This window comes from Anopheles bellator, chromosome 1 (genome assembly GCF_943735745.2).
Source record: "Anopheles bellator chromosome 1, idAnoBellAS_SP24_06.2, whole genome shotgun sequence".
NCBI classification, from domain to species: domain Eukaryota; kingdom Metazoa; phylum Arthropoda; class Insecta; order Diptera; family Culicidae; genus Anopheles; species Anopheles bellator.
Genome location: NC_071285.1, coordinates 21392098 through 21402650, shown reverse-complemented (window position 1 = coordinate 21402650; position 10553 = coordinate 21392098). Strand labels below are relative to the sequence as shown.

General features: G+C 45.8%; 1 protein-coding gene across 1 annotated transcript in view; it reads right to left on the bottom strand.

Moving 5' to 3' along the window:
* LOC131215205 (receptor-type guanylate cyclase Gyc76C-like) overlaps positions 1 to 10301 on the bottom strand; it is a 16902-nt gene extending 6601 nt beyond the window's left edge. Inside the window, exons 1-7 of the mRNA XM_058209593.1 lie at positions 9642 to 10301; positions 6280 to 6348; positions 3117 to 3326; positions 2406 to 2560; positions 805 to 1024; positions 499 to 676; positions 222 to 424 (exon numbers count right to left, since the gene is read on the bottom strand). Coding sequence (XP_058065576.1) covers positions 222 to 424; positions 499 to 676; positions 805 to 1024; positions 2406 to 2560; positions 3117 to 3326; positions 6280 to 6348; positions 9642 to 10301 — 1695 coding nt within the window. The remainder of the gene's footprint in view (positions 1 to 221; positions 425 to 498; positions 677 to 804; positions 1025 to 2405; positions 2561 to 3116; positions 3327 to 6279; positions 6349 to 9641) is intronic.
* Positions 10302 to 10553: the final 252 nt, after the last annotated feature.

The window sequence follows — 10553 nt, the reverse complement described above, 5'->3', positions numbered from 1 at the left end:
GGTGCTGCAAGGTGCATCTCATCGACGCCGTAATGATGCATTGGGACTTAAATTGCCGCGCAGCTGTCAGAGGCACGCAGCAAACCCTGACGGATCCCCTCGACCGGAATCTAATAGAATTACTAGACGGGTGCTTGGACTGGTCGGAGGGATTTTTATCGGTATCGGTGCGCTTATCGCGGGAGATCGGGACGCAAAACGAAACCAGACGACTCACTCACTGGAATTTCATCGTTCCGGTGCGGGCTGGCGGCATCGTTCGGGGTGGTCTGCGGTTGCCACATCTGGAAGTGAGCGACCGGCCGCAGCTGGAACTCGCACGAAAAGTTCTCCTCCTTGTGCGGCTCCCGCTTCAGGGCCAGCACCGAGAAGTTGCCCTCCGAGTCGCCGTAGTCGTCGATTTTGATCGTCGCACCAGCAACACCTAAAACCGATAGAGGAGGGAATGTTAGATACCAGGTGTGCCAGGCCCCAACCCCCGAGGCGGGATCTACTCACTGTGGTAGGTGCGGTTGTTGATGATAGTTTGGATGATTTTGGTACCGTTGCTGGCCACGTCGCGGATAACGTCGCCGGTGAGGGGCCGGTGCTGTTGCTCTTCCTTCAGCAGCTTGTCCAGCGCCCAGGCGTACAGCTTCACCGAGTCGTACAGATAGGCGGCGTAGATCGACACGTACTGTGGGAATGGAAAAGGTCAGTTGTTTGCTTCAATCGAGGGTGCCAAAGGAACGCGCGGTCGGTGAAACAGTGCAGATGCTGGCTTCCGGATATTCAAGTGTCAGAAGCAACAGATGATGATCTTACCTTTACGTACTGGTTGAAGAGGGTCGGGTTCTTGAAGAAGAACGGTTCCTTCTGGTTGTACTCGCGCACCTTGTTCGTGAACGCCTCGAACTTGGGCAGCGGCTCGGACGCGACGACCATCAGCAGGCTCCGGCTGCGCTTCTCAAAGTCCCCGGACAGGTCGGTGCAGGTGCGAACGTTCGGAGGTTTCTCCGCCCGCCACAGGTACTTGTTGGCGTGTCTGCGACGTAAAAAAGGGTGCGAACGGGTGGTGAAGTGAAACTCAATTAGAGACACAACGTCACCCCCCCCGGCGGCGCTTTCTTTTGCTTTCCGTGTCAAAGTCCCCGCCAACCCCCGAGGGAGACAGTTTAACAGTGACAATTCCTGCGCCGTACAATTGTCATTAATGAATCACTCTGCCGCCTACTGCGGTGCTTTGTATTTTAGAAGTAGCTTTTAGAATTTTCAACACCCTGGGCCATTTGGTCGCGTTAGCCCTGACTTTGAAGTGATCAAATGCCCGCCAACTGACAGCATTGGTGTTTACATTCAATTAAACCTGGGAAACGGACGTGGGATTTTGTAAAGTTCTTCTAATAACAGCAAAGTATCATTGGCGGCTTAACAGTCCGTTAACTTTCTGCCGGAGAATACGAGCGAGAAAGCGAGCTCAAAGCTCTGAAAACTTCAAGTAAAAAGAAAAGTCTGGCAGACGAAAGGAAAATGAAATCGATGGCCGGAAAAGTTTACCCTGAGTAAGATGTCCGAAGTCCAATGGTCGATTGGATCACCGGGTTTGTTAGTGTCCCCAGCTCAATTTCATCGCAACCGTCCACTGACGGTTCGACGGGAAGATAATTAAATTTTTCCAGCTCTCCAGTCGAGCCGAGTTGGTGGAAAGTTGTAATAAGAAGTTGGCCAACTGCTCTTACGCCGATTCTCGGTTGCCTTCCAATCGGAACAAAATATGTTCAAATTGAGGTCAAGTAATATGAGCCGAAGCTTTCAAAAGTTTGTCCCAGACCCATTCCCAAGCCTGCAAGTCCAAACCGGCCAGGGGTATGAGATACTAATGTGGCCGAAAAAAATATCAAGAATTCGTTTGTCACCACCATGAAAATAATGTCTATTCTATGCCATACATCCTATGTCTACATTTTTTCGAATCTCTCCGAAAAGTTCTTTTTTGGAATCGCCATCAATCCCTTCTTCGTTTCGGATCCCATCTCAAACTATTGACAGTAAAAGGTGCCCACGGAGCAGCCTCCCGAGTTTAGCGAATAGTCAGAAGTCACATGGCGCTGAATCAGGTCAATAATCGGTGGTTGCGGAACGATATGTGTCAAGACGAAAAGTTCACCAAAATATGATAAACTAGCTCGTGAAGCGAAAACCTAAACTTCTCTCTCGTAACACCCAAGCAGTCCGCTTTGTTTACTGTTTGCCAATTTCAAGGACTAAGGACCGGCTGGAAGCAGGTGGAACATAATTTGTTAATGGATCATCAGATGCTTAAAAAAGCTCCGTGGGTTGAGCATAGAACTTGCACCGGTATCCGCATCATGCGGAATGCGGAACAATAGAGGAACACCAGAGACAGGCGGCGAATATATACTTACTTCGGTGAGTAGGTCATCATGTCGGCCGAGATCACCAGGTACTCGCCTTTGGCAAACAGCTGCATCCCGTCCATGGTGGCCATCATATCCACGAGCTGGTTGCTGTTGCCAAGGAACACGTAGATCCTTGTCCGGTTCATCGTTTTCTGTATGACCTAGAGTCGGGATCCAAGGGTCCGGGTCGGGAAGGCATGGGCGCCGAAGAAAAGGAGTACATTAGTAAACACACATGCACGCACGAACGGGGCACGAGTGTGCCGGGACGGACAACCGTGGACAACAGGAAATGGAAAGCGATTCTTCGTTTCTTTCTGTCGCAACAACGGTCACACATACGTATTCATGTATGCAAATGTTTGGTGGTGACACGCAAAGCAAAACGAGTGACGAGTGTAATAAACGAGCGGGGATGTGTGCACGATGTGTGAAGAAACAAATGGTCCCCCATTGTACTAAACGATGTACTAAAGCCGTAAAGGGTAGCGAGCGGGGATCGCCGTTTCCAGGATTATGAAGCATGACAAACATGGTTGATCGGCGCCGTGTGCAGGTTCGCCGGTGGAAAGGGATCAAAATCGAGTTCGAAAAAAGAAAAACCGAGTGATGGCGAGCGGATGAAAGAAGGATGGATCGTGAGGCACGGAACACGGAGGCGACGTAAAAACCTTCTGCTCTAGACAACATTTAATTATTCATGTAATAATATAATACCGTGTACCAATATCCACTACGGCAGCAGTCCATATCGGCCTGGCAGCACTTGTAGTTGTCGAACACCATCTCGACGTGGTTGACGGTGAGGTTGTTGCGGGCCGCCTGCGTCTCCAGCGACGTTGCCACGTTTTTCCACAGCTGCTCGTGGATGATGGAAAACTTGCGCCAACCGTAGTAGATCAGCAGCGAGATGATGGACTTGGTGACCTGCGAGCGGTAGCGGTGGGAAAAACAGATGCACACGTATAGATGAGAGACAGAGCGACAGGACCGAACGGGATCTCTTAATTAATGCAGACTTCAGCAGAAGCCACGTCTCTTCGGACGATGGAACGCCCGTTTGATTCAATTTGTTGCCCAGCCCCATCGTGCCATCGTATTTACATCATTGTTGTGTAGTGGGTTTGTGACGATAAACGGAATGGAATTTATTCAAATCGCGAACGGGTTGTAATTCCTCCGCTACTTCACCCAATGCTGGGAAACGAGTGGGGCTCAGGAACAGAGAGTGAAGTTGGCAGACCGACAGGTTGGCTCACAGACCTCATAGAACGGCGGGGCGACAATCAGTCAGTGGAAAACCACATCGCTGGTCACTATTAACAAATATGGTAAGGGTGGTCAAAAATGAGTGCATTTTATCATTTGGTTATTAAAAAACTGCTCAATATTTTTAGATTTTTGAACATTAATTTGAAAGTTTAATTCATTGCATTTGTGTGTAAAATACTATTTTTTTGGTTGCAGACAATTGGAAAATATAGAAAATTTATTTCCCAAATGGTAGATCGTCAACTCGTTCGCCAAACCAAATTTAATTGAAGCTCGGTGGCCATGTAAATAATAATAATAACGTAACGTAATAGTAACGTAATAGTTTTGTTAATAGTTACAATAGTTACGCGAACAAACCAGCAGCTATTGACAACATCGACCGAATGAGCTACTGCCAAGCCAATCGTGGGGAACATTTGACCAAAATTGATTTTCATAACAAAATGTCATGAATTAACCTTTCAAGAATAGTTCAAAAATCGAAAACGTCATACGTCATAAATAACAACGTCATAAAATAACAACGTCATACGTCACGTCATAACGTCATAAACGTCATACGTCATAAAATAACAACGAACGTCATACGTCATAAAATACGTCATAAAATACGTCACGTCATAAAATAACGTCATAAAATAACAACGAACAAATCAAACTTCGTGAACTTAAAGTGTGCCGAGTACGAAGAATGTGCAATATTTAACAAAATCATTCAACAACCGCTGTTTTTAAACATATTTAAGATCATGATTTATTTAACAATAACACTGAACAGGAAAGAGCATGTTAACAAGTTTTCGGTTTTTTTTCTTTCAGAGAACAATGCTTTAAAACGCATTTAAAAAATCTCGCCATAAAAACCCCCGGGGGGCTTTGGTTGACGCTTCACGATGATGTGAAACAATTGAGCGTAAAAATCCTTCGCTTTGCAAGAAAACGGCATGACTGCATTATCACGTCGGGCGCATAATGCACTTTGTGGCCCGCGGGAGAAGAGCGTCATAAGCGGCTGCTCCATTTTTCGCTTCTCCCTCGAGAGGCCTTGATCTTGAAGTTTTCCACCGTTCTGCTTTGCTCAAGAATTTTCAATTAGATGCGAACCTCTCCTCCGACGGTTGCAACTTCAGGAGAACTCGGAACGTTGATTTTAAATTCACAACGCACGCTAGAAGGACGTGGTCCTGCAACCGACGTGGCAAGACGCGATGAGCGTTGTAAAATATCGGCCACCGTACGACGGTGTGGAAAATATTGGGTGAAAATTTGCTGTGATAGAAAACAAAATGCGCAAACGAGCAAGTTTTTCTCAACAAAAGGTTGGTGCTTTGCCTACGGAAAGTGCAGCCCGCTTTGGATTCCGCTTGTCCGTAGTATTATATGGCCTTTGACAAGAACTCTGATACTAGTGAAAATGAAAGAAGAGACAACATTTGGTGAAGTTTTTAAAGCTGCCGAAAATCTCATTCATCTCCCACTTGAAGTAACTTGACCAAGTTTTAATCGGTCGAGCTCTGGGCTGCTCAGAAAGCCTGAGCTTAAAAAGAAAAAAATAAGCATTGAAACCTAACCGATGAGGCTCCATCGGGTGGCGCGTGTTCCATGCGTGCACGCCGAGGACATTGGACACCGTCCTTCAACTTTTAAGGCGGCGCAACATTAAACCAAGCGCAGCAGACAGCAAAAAAACGCAGTGGTCGCAGTGCTTTGACGAAATCCGGGTTTGGTTTGCAATTTTCCAAACGGGATCAAATTGCACTCAAAAAAAGGAAGCTAATTGCGCGCGTGGCAACTCGCCGGCAGGGCCGAAGCAATTCGACTCACGGTAGACGGCGGCTCAATCACGTCAGCACTTCCGTTTCCGATGGGCGGTGGTTTCCGCTTTCCGGAAGCGCTAATATCGCGCCGCGTAAGCAGACAACTCGACGCCGTCCGACAAACGCTTATTTTTAGCAGCGCGCACATACCAACCCACATTCCGATGACGGAGATTTTCAGAGTTAATGTAATTAAATATTGAGTGCCCATAAAACAAACCTTACCGGGAGCGGCAATCATAATCTTTCCGTTTGGAAGTTTTCCAGTTCGCAGAAGATCGTGTTGTGCTTTCTGCATTCCAAGACCCTCCGAAAACAAGGACAAAAGACATCCGTAGTTGAGCGATTAATTTGCTACGTCTGACGCAACTTCAATTCGAATCACATCGCTCTGCCTTGATTGGTCGTAAAAAACTGTTAGATGGCCAGGACACAGTCGAAAGACGGCGAACGTCTTGCTTCGAGAGTAAGATGCAGGAAGCCAAAACCAGGAATTGTCGAGATGCTTGAAAGTGAAAGATTATGCTGATCGTCGGATGGTTACGGTTCCAAGCTTTCCCCCGAATACCGTCAGGCGGGTGGTGCACCGAAAGAACGGTGTCTCAGATTGCATTACCCGTCGAACAACAACGATACTCGACGATACCGACTCCACCGCGGCGGAGTCTAGATAAACATCATCATCCAAAGAACGGAGGAAGATCGTACAGAATCGATAATTCGAAAACCGGAAACCGGAACAAACTTTTGGGGTGCACTCGACGGGGGACTCGACTTGAGCTACGTACCTGCGTATCAGGTGGTTCCGTGCGGGCAAAGGTTGGAATCGGTGAACTACGCTGCAGCTCGGAACATCTCTGAAAAGAAAGTGGAGCGAAAATAACCGATGGAACGTTAGCAACGTGAATCTTTAAAATGGGTCGAAAAATGTTAGACGTTTACGATGGGTTGCCTCAACCCTTTAAAGTACTCTCTATAACCCACACAAAGCGATTTTGTTTGACACACATTGTTCCGGATAGGCCTCAAACCCCCAAGAGCACGGATGGTATCATAAACTCAAGAACGAGATAAAAATGCAATACATTAAAAAATAAGTCAAGTTAACTTTAAGGCTTTAATCTTAAAATGGAAAACCAATAACTAAAAATCACAACTGAAGAATAACCCGAAAAAAAATAACAATTTTAATAATGTTGAAACAAAAACACAAAAATTGAACCTAAGTAAAATTAAGATAATAAATGAATAAGTGATCAAATAAATCAATCCAGAGAACTGATGGTATCAAGAATTAAAGAACCAGACGAAAACTACAAAGCACAAAAGAACAAATAATTTAAAAAGTTGAAGCTTACTTTTGCTTTTGAAAATTATTTTTCTTAATTGTTATAAAATCAAAATCTTGACACTTATTATTTTGAAAGTAAAAATGAAAGGACAAAACCTTGAGAAAAAAATGCACAAAAATTTGAAATTTTTAATTAGTTTTTAAAAAATTGACGCTATGTAAAGTTGAGATAATAAAAACAATGAATAAACAAAATGATTCACTAGAAAATGCATCTTATCTATTACTTGATAGCACATTATAAGATGCCAATAACAGAAACAAATTAAATTGAGTAACAGCTGAACAACTACGAACAATTGTCGCTCCGTTCGGTGACTACAATACAATACAAGATGCAATACTGCAAAGCACATAAGCTTCTTCAGAACCCAGAAACCCGAAGTTCAAAGCTCTCAAACATTGGGGTTGCCCTTGCCGCATTCCAATGGCAATTCCTCGCTGCACCCAAAATTAAACGCAAACACATTCTGCCAACAGACCCGACTGCAAGATGGTGCGCTTCTTACTGCAAGGAAAAAAGAGCAACAAAAAACAATCCACAGAAAAGCGGCTGACCACGGACCCGGACATTTTCTGTGTTTCTCCAGCACTAATTAGCCACCCATCCATTATCGCGGGCGCGGACGCGACCGATGGAAAGTGAGAAGCTATCGTCCGAGGCGCAAACTCACTTCTCCTTCGCCACCGATCGCCTGTGCCACTCGATTGAAGACGATGGCATTTAATTATGCAGCCATCCATCTTTGAACCCCCAAACCTGCACAGCTTCCCATCGTCGGCCTGGAGTCACTTGCCCCCGGTGGAATGTCGATTGGCTCCGGTTCGTTGGCAAATACTTTATGCAGGCCATCACCACACCATCGGCTTCTGCGGCGACATCGTTCGCATATCGCAACCGGCGACATCGCCGGCGTCGCCGGTGCGTAAACGGAGGCGCATCCCTGGGCAAGTGGGAGTTTTATTTTTAGAGCAACACTAATCAGTTCATCGGTACATCGGTCCGGGCCGGGCACTATCGGTGCGTTATGATTGCGATAACGAGCGGGTTGGCCCGCCGTTCGACGTGCTCCGCTGCTAGGTTGAGGGGGTTCAATTAATTTCCATGGCAAAAAATATACCGACACGGAAAACGATGGCCAGCGTCGTCAGCGGGGCAATGATTGATGCGTTACTTATGGGGAGAATTGGGCTTCGTTCTTCTCGGCTGTGGCATAGTTGAAAGACTCTTTGGAGGGTGACTAATACCAGTGCAAAATCCAGTTGCAATGCCGAACTAATGAAGAACTCACTGGAATTACACACATAACGTGCCGTGGGACTACAAGTGATTGAGCCAATTTGTGGTCCTTCACGTTAAAATTATGTTCACGTTCCATTTTCAAAGTTTTCTAAATTATTTAAAAAATACGCTTGTTTGAGCCAATTGCATCTATAACTGTTGGTTGCATATTGGGTGTTTTTGTAGACTTTCCTTCGGCTAGATAACAGACCACATGCCGATTCCGACGAAGGTAAATGGGCTGGTATTTTGAAGTTTAATTCACATTTGTAGACCGTAAAGATGGTCTGCGTTTTGAGCGACAACTATTTTGGGCTCTTTTTTGGGCTCTGTTCTGCTTTAATCTCCTAAAACAAATCAATAGGCAAGATGTCAGATACGGCAAGATCGCATCATTTTCAAAAAGCAACTTTTCGCAAACAAAAACATAGTCTATTACTGAATACTGAATCCAATCCAGTCCCAGACAAAAAACTGACCTATTCATCAACGATTCCACTCCCGATTACGTATCGCATCGGACACACCAATAAGACATATTAACATCTAATTTGCAAACCAACCTCACCATAATCACCGAGTGGAAAGCATTTGGCTCCTTAAGAATCAAAAATAACCTACCAACAGTACTCCCTTATAAAGCAGATAATATCAAAATTATAATTCAATATTTTTAAGAAACCAACTTCTATTCTAAAATATGAATCAACAAACCAATACATCAAAACTGACCAACAAAACCCACTAAAAGAGAGCTATGCTCAAAATCAAATGATAATAACAATAACGACAGTAACTTAAGCATAGTTTAAATTGGCGTGCACTATAGTCTGCATGCTGCAGTAATGCATAGAAATATCTTCAATTCGATCAATTTTTCAATTTCTCTAAACTGTGTAAAGTAAAGCCATCAAGCAATTTTGTATAACGTTTGGATGAGCATATTCTAACTCTAGTGAAACAATGATCTATTTTGGAGAACCTAGAAACGTTTGACAACATTAACCAAATTTAACCTTTTATAAACACTAAAAATTATTTGTGATACATCAAAGTCAATAGTAACATAAGAATCAAAAGTTTCCCGAAGCTTGTTTCTGTTACTAGCAATAGAACCTTAACATGTTGAGTTATTTCGAACTCCCATTATGAGACTCGTTGTTGTCACATTTTCGATAAAACATCTGTAGAAACCGATTTGATAACGGCCAGCACTTTTCTATGCTACGAATTTACCAAACCACTAACAACTTTCACAGAATTTCGTAACCTTTAATTATTCAATTTACTTTGTTCTGTAAAGATACGTTTGTTATGGTCTGATCTTCACTTTTAGTCCCTAGCCAAATTTGTCGTTCTGTTTCCAAAAGGTATTAAATTTGTGTGTTCCCCCAGACACTCATTTAACAGGAAAATCTATGATCCTTAATTGTGTTCAAACACGTGTGTGGTTCTTGGTCTTGGCACACCCCACATAGCCAATCGAGAGATTCCACGGCCCACCAGGAAATACTCACATACGCGATCATCGGTATGTCGCGGCTCTGCGAGACGATGGCCTCGGTCTGGCAGGTGCCCTCGGGGCCGAAGAAGGCGGCCACCCCGTCGCAGATCATCTCGGTGATGACCCGCGTCGCGACCACCGTCTCGCCGCGCGTGTCGTTCCAGCGGAGGGCGAGCGTCACGTTCGGCAGCAGATCGGGATCGTTGTTGATCTCGTCCATGGCCATCGTCAGCGCACCGGAGATCGTGATGCCCTGCTTGTCGATCAGATCGCCCTTGACCGCGGTCAGATAGCCGAGCGTCAGCACCGTGCGGTTGTTCCGGAACTTTTGGTCGGGCGAATTTTCCGGCATCTTCGTGATGTACGAGCCGGACGAGTGTTGCTGTTGTTGTTGCTGCTGCTGCTGCTGTTGCTGCTGGTGCTGCGTGTCTTTGTTGCCGTGGCTCGCCTGGAGCAGCAGAGACTGCGGCGGCTGCTGGTAGTAGGAATCATGCTGATAGTAGTGGGCCACTGCCGGTGACGCCGAGCTTCTGGGGCCTAGGTCGCGCAAGCCGCCGCCTCCGGGGCCGCCTAGACCGCCCGGCCCGGGAAGTGTGCGGTCCACGCCCGCCACCGCATGGTCGGACGCCACCGAGAGCAGTGCGAGCAGCAGCAGGACAAGCCAACGCGTCATGGCCCCCTAGAATGGGGCCGATCAGCGCGACTCCAACCGATTTCGAACACCGGCTGCGAGAGAGAGAATGGAAAAGAGAACGAAAGAAACCATTAGTTCGGTTCGGCAGTTCCTGAGGAGGTGTACGTAAATCATTAGGTTAGGTACATGAGCATAAACATGGGATTCGAAGGCGGAACCTCGATTAGGCACCAATCATCACAGACGAACTCATCACGAAGTGGGTTATCTAATCCACTTTCTGATTTGTCT